This window comes from Zootoca vivipara, chromosome 12, assembly GCF_965207765.1.
Source record: "Zootoca vivipara chromosome 12, rZooViv2.hap1.1, whole genome shotgun sequence".
NCBI lineage: Eukaryota > Metazoa > Chordata > Lepidosauria > Squamata > Lacertidae > Zootoca > Zootoca vivipara.
Genome location: NC_142595.1, coordinates 41,223,184 through 41,239,504, shown reverse-complemented (window position 1 = coordinate 41,239,504; position 16,321 = coordinate 41,223,184). Strand labels below are relative to the sequence as shown.

Sequence of the window (16,321 nt, the reverse complement as noted above, 5' to 3'; positions counted from 1 at the left end):
AGTGTTTCTTAGGCCCCATACTGCCACTTCTTTAAGCGAACGTTGCTGGGTTTCAACCGGGAATGAGAAACCTATGGCTCTCCAAATGTTGTCAGGTCTCAATAGATCTGAGCAAATGCTTCACACAGGCTCTCAATGAGAAATGTTGCAGTTGTGGGATTGTATCCTTTCAACACTTGGGGTGTAAAAGACCCCAGGTTTAGGGTTATGCATCCTTTCAACACAGCACCCCCTTGTGGCACCATAACATGGTGAAAATAACTAGATTTTTTTATTTTATTTTTAAAGCAGAAAACTTGAGGGAATGAAGTCAGAAGATTCCCTATAAGTCCGAAGGCCAAGGCAGGCCACCCACCCACCCACCCACCCTGCCATTCATAGCTGCAGCCACAGTTTTCCACTCTATCCAATGTTCACTGAGTCACAAAGCCTTGCACAACCACCCCTAGCCACAACCCCATGCTCTTCCTGCCTCCTGGATAATTCAATTAATTCCCTTGTTTATCCGAAGCCACTATCTCTCAGTTCTTGCTTTCAGTTCCTGGATTTCACTGCAGCGTTGGCACCCGGCACAATGAAACTCCCTTCCTTATTTCCTATTCTGCACATTTAACAAACAAACAAACAGATTGGGCATATATACCATATATACCAAAGCCAGACCACTGGGTCCATCTGACTCAGTAATGCATGCACTGACCTGCAGCAACTCTTCAGGGTTTCATGCAGTGATCTCTCTCTCTCTCTCTCTCTCTCTCTCTCTCTCTCTCAGCCCCAAAGCAGATATACCTGCAACTGAACCTGGCAACCTCTACATGCCGAACTCTACCACTGAGCCACACCCATGGCTCGGAGAAGCTTTAAGTCAATGAACGTTAAAGGCACAGGAGCCACACACACACCCCAGCAGCCTCTTATCGCTGCATGCCAGTCGGCAACCAGAAACCATGGTTTGTGCCACAAATCATCACCTAGGCACGTTGCAGGAAACCAATTCCACCCGAATTCATTCATGTTTGCAAATTCGGTAAAGGTTGGCCAAAGAGTCACCGCTATAAGCTGCTTCCTCTCTCCATTTAGTTTTGATGGTGATGATATACCACCTGAGCTGATCACAATCTTTCTCTTTCTCTCTCTCTCACCTTCCACAATCTTTCTCTTTCCTCCTATCAGGGATTCCCCCCCCCCCCCGCTTCTGCGAAATTTGCAAAAGGACTCAAGGCGGGGTCTGCCTCTGCTACAACCTACAGTTTCTTTCCCTGAAATATTAGTCGTACCTTTGGAGAGGTACGGGTGGCCCCACCAACAGACCCCGTTTTATCAGTTTTCTTGGAGGGATCGGTGCTCACCCACCCCAAAAAAACCGAGTCGCCCGCGCGCCTCCAGCCAGCCCTTCCCGGACGCGGAAGCTCAAGCGGAGAAACCACAGCCGGCGCAAGCACCGCCTAGGCGGAGCCTGGACTGCGCCCAAGAAGCGCCTCCCTCCCTACCTCCCTCCAGGCAGCAAAATCCCACGCACCTCCGGAGGGACCCAGGTGTCCGGGTCACGGGTTTTATTCCACGCGTCCGCACTAGAGCCCCCGGAGAAAGAAGGCGGTCCCGGCTGGTGGCTTATGAGGCGTCACGTTTCAGAAAGAGGCTTTGGGCGAGGAAACCCGGGAAGCATGCCCTCTCTGGTCCGCCGCGGCTTTTAACCCGTTAGAGCTCGTGTTGCACGAGAAGAACCCAGGAGTCCTGGCTCTTGAATCCGGAGAGCGCACTCACCGTGCAAGGAGCTGGAAAGGGAGGAAGCGGAGTCCTGGCTCTAGCTTCGACTTAAAGTAGTCAACTTTTTTTAAATAAATCACTCGACTGCAAGAGCGTCCAAGCAGTTCACAAAGATGGGATACAAAAAATATTTTTTTAAAAAATTAATCAGTTATGACTATAAAATCAAATGCCAATTGAAATATCTCATGGGTTGTATTATTATTATTATTATTATTATTATTATTATTATTATTATTATTAATTTGTATGCTGTCTTGTACCCACAGGTCTCAGGGTGGTTACAACAGAAAATCACCATATAAAAACACAAAATACATAATAAAAACAAGAACAGCCCAATAGTGCCTCTTTCCCAACTTTTTTTTTAAAGTCTTTGTTAGGTGTGGAGAGGTCAGTAGGAAAGGGACATAATTAGACTTTGATTGGAAGAGAGCCCTGTAAAATTGAGCCCACAATTAAAGATTTGGGGGGTGAGGTGTCAAGAGGCATGAAGTTTTACTTGAGTGCCCCCCTCCCAATCGTATTATAGTATACAGTTTGTCACACTTTTTCTCTGGGCCACACTTTCAGAATAAAAATTTGCTCACGCCACACCAAATTTTTTATTGATAGCAATACATTGGAAAACAAAAGGGTGGGCACTCCTAGCAGTGCTTGATTTGTAGCAACAGAACACAGCTACTTTATAAAATGATTGTGGGACTTCCATAAAGTAGCTACATTTGGCAGAAACATTGCAAAATATAAACGAGCCTCTTACATATGTGCCTTAAGTATGTATACAGACTCAGAATTGAAAATCCCTGTTCGTAGCAAATATGCAGTGAAGGACTGTAGAAGAATAGCCAATGCACTTGAAGATTCTTTGGGGGAAAGCCTGACCCATTTAAAGTGGTATGATATTGCTTTAAATGTATAGCAATGAATCAGCAGGATAAGGTTTCCCCAGCAGGAACACAAGCATTGTCTGCAGGCTGCCTTTAAAGCTGCAGTAGCCCGTTTGAAAATCTGGCAAGGGCCTTGCAATAGCATAAAAAAATCCAGGAAGAAAAGCTGGCAACCCCAACGGGAAAGTGAAGTAATGTGCCTTGAGAGCAGGATTAATCACAGCTGTATTTTTTAAAAAAACAAGCAAAACGCTGCCTACAGTAACATGTGTTTTAAAGCTAAATAGAGGGCAGCTTAATTGTTGTGTACACATCATTTTGCAACTCATGGCTTAATAGAGAAGATCTTGCATTGAGTCCTATCTTCTAGCACAGGGGGTGATGAGCTTTTCTCAGAGGGTGGGCTGCATTATCTTCTGAGGGGGCAACAGTAGGCAGGGCCAAAGTGGGTGCAGCAGTGAATCTAAATGTTACCCTCTTTTTCCTCCAGGCAGTCAAGCAAGGGTGTTAACAGAGTCCAAGGCCACATTCCTGCCAGTCGAAAAGATTCCACCCCATCAAGACTGAAGAATTCAACTCTTGCTTCTGATAACTTCATCACATTGAAGGAAGTGGGGGGGAATCCCACCCTCGCCCATAGCATTTTGCCTCTCTGCTTGTTCCTCACAGAAGTGCTTGCCTTTTAAACAGCTGCACAACAGGCAGAAATTCAACAGATGCAACTTTAACCAAGCGTAGTGGAAATGCAGTGGTGGTTTAAAAACAACACTGCTGCCGTTTGGTTTTTGCTTGGTGTGGTTCCTTTAGGCTGGTTCCTCCAGGCTGGTTCACACAAGTCATGGTTATTTCTTGGTAGCTGCAGCATCAAACGGTATTAACGCCTCGGGCAGAATTCTCACATTGCCTCCCTTGCCATGTTTTTTCAGGTGAGTCACCTGTATCGCATAGAATCATAGGACAGTAGAGTTGGAAGGGACCTTGAAGGTCCTCTAGTCTCTGAAGTATACAGCAGGGGTGTGGCAATGAGGCATTGCCAACCTCTTTGGGGCCATGAGGCGGGTGAAATGACCCAAAATGGCTGCCACATCACCTACACCAGCCACCGTCACACTCGCTCTGAGAGGGGAGCTCTGTTCAGAACGGAGGTTGGGTGTCAAGTCTTGGCATCCAATGAAATGTGAGCATGTTTAAGGGGTAAAATAAAAAAATTCCTTCAGTAGCACCTTAAAGACCAACTAAGTTTATATTTTGGTATGAGCTTTCGTGTGCATGCACACTTCTTCAGATACACTAGAAACAGAAGTGTCAGACCCTATATATATACAGAGGGTGGTGGGGGTGGGTGGGAATGGGTGGTGGGCTGATGGGAGTGGTAAACCTGTAGATGGCTGTTAATGGCTGCTGATGGCTGCAATTAGTCCTGGGGTGAGGTACTAAAGAAAGCTTGATCATGCATAATGAGATAAGAATCCGATGTCTCTATTCATCCCAGGTGCTTCCATGGTTTTAAGCTTGGTAATGATTTCCAATTCAGCAACTTCTCTTTCCAGTCTGTTCCTGAAATTTCTCTGTAATGAAACAGCTGCTTTGAGATCTTGTATAGAATGTCCTGGGAGATTGAAGTGTTCTCCTACTGGTTTTTCAGTCTTATGGTTCCTGATGTCAGATTTATGTCCATTTATCCTTTGGCGTAGGGTTTGGCCTGTTTGTCCAATATAGAGAGCTGAAGGGCACCGTTGGCATTTGATGGCATACACAATGTTAGAAGATGAGCAATTAAATAGTCCTGAGATGGTATGTTGGATGTTGTTGGGGCCAGTAATGATGTTGTCCGGGTGTATGTGGCAGCAAAGTTGGCATCTGGGTTTATTGCAGGCTCTGGTACCAGTGTCCATGTTAAGTCTGGTGGTTGTATTATTGTGGGTGAGGAGTTGTTTAAGATTGGGTGGCTGTCTGTAGGCAATGAAAGGTCTTCCTCCCAGAGCTTGAGAAAGGGAGCTGTCATTGTCCAGGAGAGGCTGTAGATCTCTGATGATGCGTTGTACTGTTTTAACTTGGGAGTTGTATGTGATGACTAGTGGTGTTCTGTTATTTTCTTTTTTGGGTCTGTCTTGCAGCAGGTTCTCCCTAGGTATCAGTCTGGCTCTGTTGATCTGTTGTTTAACTTCATCAGGTGGATATTTTAGTTCTAAAAAGGTTTGCTGTAGATCTCTTAGGTGAGATTCTCTGTCTGTAGAGTTGGAACAGATACAGTTGTAACGTAGGGCCTGGCTGTATACGATGGATTGTTTGGTATGTTTGGGATGGTAGCTAGAAGCATGTAGATATGTTTGTCGGTCAGTTGGTTTTCTGTATAAGGTGGTGTCTATACGTCCATCCTGTATTTTTATAGTAGTGTCCAAAAAATGTATTTCTTGCATGGATTGGTTCATTGTTAGGTTGATGGTGGGGTGAAAGTCATTGAATGTCTGGTGGAAGGTTTCCAGGGTCTGTTGTCCATGTGTCCAGATAATAAAAATATCGTCAATGTATCGTAGGTACAAGAGAGGTTTGAGTGGGTAGGAGTCTAGGAAACGATGTTCTAAATCTGCCATGAAGATGTTGGCATACTGTGGGGCCATGCGGGTGCCCATGGCTGTGCCGCTGATCTGGAGGAACAGGTCATCACCAAATTTGAAGTGGTTGTGGGTAAGGACAAAGTGGCAGAGTTTGGTAGCAAAGTCCGCTGTGGTTTTATCTGAAATGGTGTTCCTTATGGCTTGTAAACCATCATTGTGTGGGATGTTGGTGTATAGAGATTCCACATCCATAGTGGCTAGTATAGTATTGTTAGGAAGATTGTTCAAAGATTGTATTTTCCTTTAGAAAATCTGTGGTGTCACGTATGTAGCTGGGAGCACTGATAGCATATGGTTTCAGAACAGAGTCCATATAGCCGGAAACACCCACTGTAATGGTGCCAATACCTGAGATGATGGGGCGTCCTGGATTTCCTGGTTTGTGTATTTTAGGTAGAAGGTAGAAAGTTCCTGGTCGAGGTTCCGCTGGTGTGTTTGTGAGGATCTGTTCTTGGATGTGTAGGGGTAGCTCCTTGACAATCTTGTTCAGTTCTTTTTTGTATGCTTGTGTGGGGGTCTGAGTCCAATTTCATGTAAAAGGCTGTATTGGAAAGTTGTCTGTGGGCCTCTTGGATGTAATCAGTTTTGTTCATGATGACGACAGCTCCACCCTTGTCTGCCTCTTTAATTATAATGTTTGGGTTGTTCCTGAGATTTTCTATGGCTCTCCTTTCAGCATGGTTTAGATTTTGTTGTAAGTGATGGTGTTTTCTGGTCACATCCGTTTGGATTCTGTGGTGGAAGCAGTCGAAGTACACATCTAGTGTGGTATTGCGTCCATCAGGAGGGGTCCACGTGGAGTCCCTTTTTGTGTAACTTCTTTTCGGTGCGGTGTTTAAGGGGTGCGTTCAATGCAGGAGAAGCTCAGCCACAAGTTGAGCATGGAAACAAAACTTTCTGTTATGCCTTGCTGGGTGGTTGTTGTTGTTGTTTTTTGAGGGGATAATCACCGAGACTTTTTGCAAGCACCCTAGAAGGTGGGTACCCTGGCACCCATTAGCTGTCCTTGTAGGCTACAGCTCTTATAATCCTCAACACCTGTCCATGCTGCTGGCTATGGCTAATGGGAGCTGGAGTCCAGTTAATGTGCAAAGGACTGCCAGGTCCGCCTGCCCCTGCTGCACGGGCACAGAGAAATCACGCATGCATGTGCAAACTATTCCTAGAGTTTCTGCCCCTATTAAAGCTGTGCAGGTGATTCCACAGAAAACTGCGGAGGCGTCTCAGGAGTACTGATACGGCAACTCTGTTGAAGAATCAGCAGGGATCTCCACACTTGCCGTATCTAAGGGCGAGGGCTGTTTCCTCCTCAGAGAAGGAGGAACTTCTAAGATGCAGGCCCTGAGGTCGGCGTAAGCCTGAGGCAGCGTCCCGACACTGACCCAGCGGTCATGGGTCGGGTTATAGCAGTGGATCATGTGGGTATCGCGATAGGTGTTGTGGCTGTAGCCTCCCATGATGTAGAGCTCTCCGTCCAAGACGGCGGAGGCGGCGATAACGTGGGCCTGGGGCAGAGGGGCAAGGGCGGCCCACACGTCCAGGCCCGGGTTGTACACTTCGCAGGCCAGCTGGTCAGCGTAGCCCCCGTGGCCATCCCGCCATCGCAGGCCTCCTGCCACGTAGAGACGCCCACCCATGGCTTCCATGTTGTGGCCTGCGCGCTCCTCTCGCATCATGGCCTGCGGGATGGGCGCTGCGCCCGGGCGGTACTGGATCAGGGAGGATTGGCAGCGGCACGAGCCATCGCTGCCCCCGGAGACGTAGATGACTCCGTCCAGGATGCAGGCTGCGTGGCCACAGAGAGGAGCGGGCAGAGGTTCACACAGCCTAGTGGGAAGGAACAGGAAGGAAATGTATATTATTCACACAACCACATAGTTAAACCATGGAATTCATAACGGCAAGAGGTGGTGGTGGTCCCCCAACAACAGCAACAATAGGAGCATCACAGTGCCAGCCCTTTCCTCAGAAACAGTCACTTCCCCCAAACCTGTTGGAATATAAAGGTCTTCATCAGCTGGCAGAAGAACACAAGGAGGGAGCCAGTCTAACTTCTCTAAAGGTAAAGAGGCCCCTGACCATCAGGTCCAGTCGTGTCCGACTCTGTGGTTGCGGCGCTCATCTCACTCTATAGGCCGAGGGAGCCGGCGTTTGTCCGCAGACAGCTTCCAGGTCATGTGGCCAGCATGACAAAGCTGCTTCTGGCGAACCAGAGCAGCACACGGAAACGCCGTTTACCTTCCTGCCGGAGCGGTCCCTATTTATCTACTTGCACCTTGATGTGCTTTCGAACTGCTAGGTGGGCAGGAGCTGGGACCGAACAACGGGAGCTCACCCCGTCGCGGGGATTCGAACCGCCGACCTTCTGATCAGCAAGCCCTAGACCAGGGGTCAGCAAACTTTTTCAGCAGGGGGTCAGTCCACTGTCCCTCAGACCTTGTGGGGGGGGGGGCGGACTATATTTTGGAAAAAAATATGAAAGAATTCCTATGCCCCACAAATAACTCAGAGATGCATTTTAAATAAAAGGACACAGTCTACTCATGTAAAAACATGCTGATTCCCAGACCATCCGCGGGCCGGATTTAGAAGGCGATTGGGCCGCATCCGGCCCCTGGGCCTTAGTTTGGGGACCCCTGCCCTAGACTCTGTGGTTTAACCCACAGCGCCACCTGGGTCCCTGTAACTTCTCTAGGAAACTACAAATCCCAGGGTTTCTTAGCGTAAGCCACAACTGTGTAAAGTGATGCAATGCCACTTTAAAAGTGTATCCTAAGTTTCTAGCATCTGTACAACCTGAAATTTAAGGCAAAATGTACAGGCACTACTGATATTGTCATTTTTTGCACTCCTGAGAAACTTGTGCTCCTTGTTTCAATATTTTACTTTGTCACTCTCTCACACACACCCCAAAATCATTTGTTACCTGGGTCCCACCTCAGGTAACATATCCCACCCAGGTTAAAATTTATCCAGTTCCTTCACTCTTGGACTTGTTTTGCTGATGGTTCCCCTCCTCTGAACCCATTCCATGTGTCTATATGCAGATGAAAATGCTGCGCCCGATTCTGGACTCCAGGTGAGGTTTGACAAAGCCCCCCCCCCAACACGCAATTCCTCACCTCCAGGCATTGGTCTGGGGGTCATAGCACTCCACTGTATCCAGGCAGTAGGCATCGTTGGAGCTGCCCCCCAGGGCATAGAAAAAGCCATCCTGGTAGAGCACCTGGAAATAGCTCCGGTGACTTGTCATGTCGGCCAACCGCTCCCAACTCCCACAGAGAGGGTCGAACCTGCAAGAGAGAAGTGTCAGGGAACAAAGATGGTGCTTGGAAGCAACCCCACCTCCCTGCAATTCTGAATCTGTTCCTAAAATTAAAGGTTCAGAAGCATCCCTCATGTTGTCTGTCCTTCACATCTTTCCACCTTTTCCACAGTGGCTTTAGAACATCCATGTCAAATTTCTGGACAGCAAATGCTGCAAATGCTGCACACCAACAATCCTATTTTTCATTCTCTTGAGCCAGTCAATCACTAACATCCAGGGCGTATGTTACTGGAACCCAGGGATGAGCCAAAACCTATTGGGGCTGCTGCTCCTGGTGGCAGCTGCAGCCAATCAGGACTGAGACGCGAGGGGAATCTTCTAATCCAGGCATCCCCAAACTGCGGCCCTCCAGATGTTTTGGCCTACAACTCCCATGATCCCTAGCTAGCAGGACCAGTGGTCAGGGAAGATGGGAATTGTAGTCCAAAACATCTGGAGGGCCAGAGTTTGGGGGTGCCTATTCTAATCTTTCTCACTGCCTGTGTACCAGGCTTTGATTGGCTCCCAGCCCAGTCTTCTGGTTGGCTGGAGAGCCCTATAAAACTCTACAGGTCAGGCCAGCACCAGTTATGGACATTCTGATTGCTCTGCACGCCATCTCTGACCTGCTTTTGCCCCCCACCCCTCTTTTGCCCCCTCATCACCATGTTCAATAAGCTACTTCTCCAAACATCCACCTCCACTCTGGCCTAACAACTGTACTGATTATCTCCCTGCTGAAATACTGATTCTGAAGAAGACCTGTTTATCATTCCCATGCCCCACCCACAACTCTTCTCACATCGCGGAGTTTGCAACCTGGTTCTTTCCCTCTCACCCACTCTACTTCCAAAGGCAAGAATCCTCGTCTCACTTGAACACTGAGCACATGGTGTTCCTGGTGCCATAGTAGTCCTTTCCCCCAAAGATGTACATCACATTGTCCTTGACCGCCACAGCATGCCGGAAGCGTGCCCCCTCTGGGAGCTCCCCAAGACGGCGCCACTCAATCTGCTTGACCAATCCGATGCTGCTAACGAACCGGTGGGCGAACCAGAAGTCCCGGCTAGGGCTGCGAGTGGCCATATTCTTTGCCAGCGTATCTCCTCCGCTGATGGCAATCACCTTCTCTGGGTACCTCACCCGGCAAGGGAGTTGCTCCAGCTTGGAAGGGCCTGGAGGGATGCTAGCTAAGGACTCGACCATGAGGCTATAGAGCCGGCCTGGGGAGGCCATCATCTCTACCGCGCGAACCTGTTTGAGCTCCCGGGTGGACATCAGAGGGAACCTGATGCAACGCAATACTTCCTCGGCACGGTCCATCCGTCCATCCCAGTCAGCTTCCAGCCACCGGACGGCTCCTTGGAAGGCCTCCAATTCATTGAGGATATAGAGGGCATCGGAGCTGAGGAAGTGCACAAGCTGGCTGGCCGGAAGGTCCAGGAACTTGGGCGTCCTCGTGACGTGAGCAAAGTTCCTCAGCACAAAGTTCTCTGCGGCGCTTTCCAGATCATGAAGGCCGTAGGCACGTGCGAAAGAGAGGACATCCAAGCTGGATTCAGGAGTCAGCTTGTGGCGGAAGAAATCCAGGCAGAGTTCCAAGATGCCGGAGACCTGATACTGGAGGGCAGCCTGGGCAGCATCAAAGAGGTTGTCCCATCCACCTCCCACTGTTCCCGAGTACACGAAGGAGATGACCAGGCCCAGGTCAGTTGCGGTGAAGCGGGTGCAGAGAGGGGCGTCCGCCTGGCGGGATTCCTTCATGCCACTGGTGAACATGCCATGGAAGAACTCGCAGCCGCAGGCCAAGGCTAGTCGGTGAACTGGAAGGAGGGAAGATGAGATCAGGGGACCAAACAGCTATATCTCGGTTAGGAACCCATAGTCCCAAACCCAAAACATCTAGCCTTCCCATTCCATCCCACCTCACAGATCCCTTTCCTATCAGTATGTGGGGCTTCCCCTCAAGCTCTGCCTTGTTCACCTCGATAGATATCTTCCTCGGCTTTAAGCTCCAGGTCCCAGCCGACGCCTTTCTTATAAAGCTCCTCCAGGCCCCGCAGCGTCTCCCATTTCTCATCTGCTGGACTCAGCCTGTCCTCTGCCTCTATCCCAATTAACACCGCCTTGCAAATCTCGGCCACGCGAGGGACGCCCAGGGCCTCTGCGGCATCTAAGATCTCCCCAGCCTTCTCCGGTGTGGCCTCCAGCTCCCCAGTGTAGGCAAAATTCAAGAGGGCCTCCCAGCCACATGGCGTGGTCACGCCATCCAGCTCCACCACGCCATGCTCCCCACATTCCAAGCGTTGCCGGAAGACCGAGCTCACTGCAGCAAGGATAGCGCTGTGGGCTTCGTAGTCCCTTAGGCCCAGTTTGACAAACACGTCCACGAGATGATGCTGCTCTCTCAGCTGCTGAGCCACAGCAAAGAACCCATCGGCGTGGCCCTCATTCCGCAGCTCCAGCTGCTGCTCCACAGCGCCCTCTGAGGGGCTGTCGGTGCATGACATCGCCTCTTGAAAAGAAGACTGACCTGTGGGAAGAGAAGGAATGAAAATCATAAGGCAAGGCAGCACCTGCGAATCATAGAACTGCAGAGTGGGAAGGGAGCCCCGAGGGTCATCCAGTCCAGCCCCCTGCAATGCAGGGATCTCAGCTAGAGTATCCATGACAGGTGGCCATCCAACCTCCAATGAAGGAGAGTCCACCACACCACCTTCAGAGGGAGTCCGACCCAAACCATGGGCTTTGTGTTACAAGAAAGGAGATTCCGACTAAACACCAGGAAGAACTTTCTGAAGGTAAAGGAATGTCATAGAACTGGAGATGGAGATGCACAGTTACATCCCAAAACAAAACACGCCCTCAAGTAACCCAAATTTAAAACACTGCCACAGTCCACACTGCAATTGCTTGTGTGGTGACAGAGCTTCTTTCCCCAACAGCTGCCACCATCATAATATTTCACACCAAAGAATAAAAAAGATTTCGAGTGTAAAAGATTCTAAAATTGTTGTCTAAGGCTGCGTACACACCGTGCATTAAAAGCACATTCCTCGCAAAGAATATAGGGAATTGTAGTTTACCCCCTCACAGAGCTACAGTTCCCAGTGCCCTTAACTGTCCTGGGTCCTGCCCCCCAACAGAGGCTCTTATTGTCCGTAAGTTCAGAGGAATAATAGCAGCAGACACTAGACTCAGGAGTCATGGTTCAGGAGTTCAAGAGCAAACAAGAAGTTCAGAAATGGACGGAAACTATTCTCCATGCTCCACCCACTAAGCTTTTAAAGAAGAGGTGCAGCATGCTCACTTGCGAGACTCATTCATGTTGCGGCGAGGTCGGGGTTTCAAACGCACACTCCAAGTGGGTAAGTCGGCTCCCATTTGCAAAGGCAGTGCCTGGTTTTTAGGTAGCAGAACTAGACCCTCCCATTCATTCACTCTCACCTCTGGTTCCATCTCCCCACTTGGCTTCTCCAAGTCCTTCCCTGCCTCCATGGAGGCTCTGGGCTCTGCAGGAAAATCAGCCGGCAGGTGAGGGAGCAGGGAGCCAGCATCCTGGCTCTTTAGTTCCCTGTACTGATTGTTAAAGCACTCTGGGAATTGTGGCTTTGGGAGGTGTATAGGGGTCTCCTAACAAACTCTCAACACACTTAACAAGCCACATCTCCCAGGATTCTGTGGGGGGACAGGGGGCAGGGAAGCCATGACTGTCTAAAGCGATGCCTTGTGCTTTATATCATAGGCGTTGAGTTGCGCCCAACATTGTGGGGGCCCGTTGCGCATGCATGACGTCCCACGTGCGGCACCCTCCCCAACCTGGCCAGGCCGATTCAGCCCGCCATCCCTCACCGACCCACCGCCAGCTCCTTTAGCTTTGTGAAAGGAACATGTGGGGCAGAGATGCTTAGCCCCATGTGTCCCTTTGACGATCCTCAAAAGGACACGGCAGGGCCAAGCATCTTCGTCCTGGCATGTCCTTTTGAGGATTTCCATGGGATTTGGGGGGGCACAGATCTGGCCCGCTTCTTGAAAATATTGGGAGGGGACCCACGGCCCCTGTAAATGGCAAATGGCACCCCTGCTTTATATCTATGGTGTGAATGTAGTCCGTGTCTCCTCACTGAAACATTTTGCTGCCTGAGGTGAAGGACAAAATGGCGTCTGTACTGTTCCATCTGGAGAATCTAATTGAACTGGCACAACTGACTCCTATTTCAATATTGGCAAAACCGGTACAGTGGTACCTCGCAAGATGAATGCCCTGCAAGACAAATTTTTCGCAAGAGATCTGATGGTGACTTGCAAGACGAAATTGTTTTGCAAAAAAATTCATCTTGCGAAATGCGGTTTCCCATAGGAATGCATTGAAATTTAATTAATGCGTTCCTATGGGCAAAAAAAAAAATTGCAATGCATTCCTATGGGAAACCGCGATTTGCAAGACGAATTTTTCGCAAAACGATTTGATTCACGGAATGAATTAAATTCATCTTGCGAGGCACCACTGCATTCTCCACCACACCTGAGGCAACAGGAGAAGCAGGCCAGGCCTCACAGCTTTGTTCTCCAATAGAAAAGTACAGGCAGGAGCCTGTAACTGCTGAGCCCCCTCAAACCCATCCTTGAACCCGAGGTGGTTGCCTCCCACCACAGTGCTGTGGACCAAAGCTGCCTCATTGGACAACTGAACCCTATTTTGGCACCGGTAACAGAGCAGGGTTGTCCACTTCTCTCCATCACCATGTGAGAAACACAAAGCTCTCTGTCCCCAAATGAGAAGAATGGCTGGAAGAGGAGAAAGGAAGGGGGAGGGGAAACTAGCACTGCTGCCAGCCTGCCTTCTAGCACCCTCATTTTCCCTGCAGCAAACATTGGAAAACCTTTGGCGGTGTGGGTAGGTGGGTGTTATATAGATGATGCATAAAAAGCAAGTGTGCTTTAATTACAGCCGCAAAGAGTGTGCATGTTACATTTGCGTGATGTGTGCTTGTGATCCGAATCGGAGAGCAAGCGGCGGAGCTGTGCGCAAATTTCTTGGAAGCCAGAGTGATCGCAATGTTCTAGCCAGCGCGGCATTTTTGTGGTATCTCCGCAGGGACATACCTGTGCTGCTATAATGTGTTGCACATGCATGAGTGCGTTGTATGACTCAGTTTGCGAGGAGGAGGAGGGCTGGGTGTCTGTCTGTGTTGTGCTTTCGCACCTGGTACATTCTTAGAAAACTGCCGTAGGCGCTTAAGTTGCAAAACCTTAGGCTTAGATGGAGTTAAGACACCTGCCTTTCTTAAGAGCTTAATTGGGGGAAAGGCAGTGTGTGTATATCCAAATCCCATAGTACAGCCCACCCCCCCACCGCTAACCCCCCCTCGCCCCACAATAAAGCTCTTCCTAAATACTCCCGGCATTGCTGAGCTGCTCAGTACCGTCCTGGGGGTCCCAAACTCAAGTCTCTCACCTGTTGGGTCTGTCCAGACTGGGGGGGGGGCTTTCCTTAGCCTATGAAGAACCCGTAGCTGGAGTGTTGACCCCTGGGGAATTTGGCCCACGTGGAAACTTGTGAGGTTAATTATAGCCCAGCCTGAGCTATTGAAGGAAGAGAGAGCAGGCAGAAGTCAAAGCCAGATGTAACTGGTCCAAGGAACTGAAAAATTCAGGCTGAATCATTCAAGTTTTTTTTTTTATAACACCTTGAACATTGCTGGGAATGTTTACGTCGCTGAAAAGCTAGAGATTATGGAACGTGGGGCTGAAAAAGACGGGAAGCTTTTTATATGTAGCATTTTTCCAGGGTCTGAGGCCGATCTTTAAAGCATATCTTTGTCCCCTACAAAGAAACTTACTTGAGGACTGTAGTTTGTTAAGGGTGCTGGGAATTATAGGTCTGTGAAGAATAAACTTTTTTTTTTTTTGCGGTGGCCGGGAGGGTGGGTGGGTAGGCTTTGAATGCTCTTCCACAGTCTGGTGGTCATGCAGCCTTGAATAATATCCCCCTTTTCTCTTATATTCAGAGCGTATGGAATTCTAAGTAAGGTGATGGGGCAATGATCCTGGGGGTTTCTTCACGTTCTATGATTCTATGTGACTGGAGAGCAGAGACTCTGGAAAACATGAGGAAGGAGCAGAGTACGATGGAGGCGGCTGAGCTGGGGACAGAAATGTGCCCAGGTTCTGGCCCGAGATCTGGGAAAGGAATGAGAAATAAGTATGGGCGTGCCCTTTTTTAGGACAGGGCTACACCTCTGGAAAAGGGCTCTTTAATCTCCTCTTTGCCAGCTTCATTTGCATCGTAGGGGAATTCCATCCACAGTCTCGGAAAACTTTTTGTCCAGACTGGTTTTTCCAATGGGCCATAAAGAGAATTAGGGGATTTGCATGGGGGGGGGGGCAGAAACACCTGGAGCATGAGTAAGCAAACTAAGGCCTGGGGGCTGGATCCGGCCCAATCACCTTCTAAATCCGGCCTGCGGATGGTCCGGGAATCAGCGTGTTTTTATATGAGTAGAATGTGTCCTTTTATTTAAAATGCATCTCTGGGTTATTTGTGGGGCATAGGAATTCATTCATTCCCCCCCCCAAAAAAATAGTCTGGTCCCCCCTAACAAGGTTTGAGGGACAGTGGACTGGCCCGCTGCTGAAAAGGTTTGCTGACCCTTGACCTGGATCATAAACATGGAGAGGAACTGAGTTGGGGGGGGGGAAGGCAGGTGGAAAGAGGAGCACTTCGTTTTTTATTGCTTTCAAATGAAGTTAACAAATAAGTTAACAAATATATTTACGTATACAGTGGTACCTCGACAACTGAACGACTCGACTTCCGAAGGTTTCGACTTCCGAAGTTGACAACCCCGGAAGTCTTTTTGCCCCACGCGCGTTCTGCGCCTGCGCAGAAGCGGCTCGTGTGGTCGGTGCATGCGCAGAAGTGCGAAATCGCGCTTCGTGCATGTGCAGAACAGGCACTTCGAGAACCGAAGACTTCGACTTACGAAGACGGCCGCGGAATGGATCGTCTTTGTAAGTCAAGGTACCACTGTATATGGAACTTGCTCCCCCAGGAGGCAAGTCACGGCCACCAACTTGGATGGCTTTAAAAGAGGATTGGATAAATTCGTGGAGGAGACAGCTATCAGTGGATACTAGCTATGATCGCTATGCCCTGCCCTCTGCAGTAATGTTTCTGAATGCTTGTTGCTGGAAGCCACCAGTGGGAAAAGGGCTCCTGTGCTCATGTTCTGCTTACTGGTTTCCCACAGGCATCTGGCTGGCTGCAGTGAGAACAGGATGCTGGATTAGATGGGCCATTGGCCTGATCCTGCAGGCTCTTCTTAAGTTTTTATGTTTTTATACGCTCTCGCTCTCTCTCGCGCACACACACAGGTGTAAGGTGTACACTTACAGGTGTAAGTGTATACTTCTGATAAAATTAGTAAGGGGGGGGAGAATTATCAGGGGTAAAACACATATCAATGCAAAATAAAAACAGGAACCAGTATAAGTTCTGGTGAATTACAGGCTTTACAAAACTGGAAAAGGGTTAGCACTAGCAGTCATCTCCAACATATTTTAAGGAGGTAAAAAGGTAAAGGGACCCCTGACCATTAGGTCCAGTCGTGACCGACTCTGAGGTTGCGCGCTCATCTCGCATTATTGGCCAAGGGAGCCGGCGTATAGCTTCCAGGTCATGTGGCCAGCATGACTAAGCCGCTTCTGGCAAACCAGAGCAGCACATGGAGACACCG

General features: G+C 49.2%; 2 protein-coding genes across 6 annotated transcripts in view; both read right to left on the bottom strand.

Annotated features, from left to right (window-relative positions):
* TEP1 (telomerase associated protein 1) overlaps positions 1-1,727 on the bottom strand; it is a 62,411-nt gene extending 60,684 nt beyond the window's left edge. For 2 of the 5 annotated variants that reach the window (XM_035134662.3, XM_060281797.2), the window contains exon 1: positions 1,278-1,469. The gene's annotated coding sequence lies outside the window, so the exon portion shown is untranslated. Of the gene's footprint in view, positions 1-700; positions 1,470-1,519 lie in introns of those variants that run through there. The other 3 variants (XM_035134664.3, XM_035134663.3, XM_035134661.3) reach the window with 3 other exon arrangements.
* A 4,406-nt stretch (positions 1,728-6,133) lies between these two features.
* Positions 6,134-11,111, bottom strand: KLHL33 (kelch like family member 33). The gene is made up of 4 exons (XM_035136899.3): positions 10,567-11,111; positions 9,457-10,405; positions 8,398-8,568; positions 6,134-7,102 (listed from the first exon to the last, which is right to left on the bottom strand). Exons 1-4 carry the CDS (start codon positions 11,090-11,092, stop codon positions 6,499-6,501), a joined length of 2,250 nt encoding a protein of 749 aa, XP_034992790.3. The 5' UTR covers positions 11,093-11,111; the 3' UTR covers positions 6,134-6,498.
* Between the last annotated feature and the right edge of the window lie 5,210 nt (positions 11,112-16,321).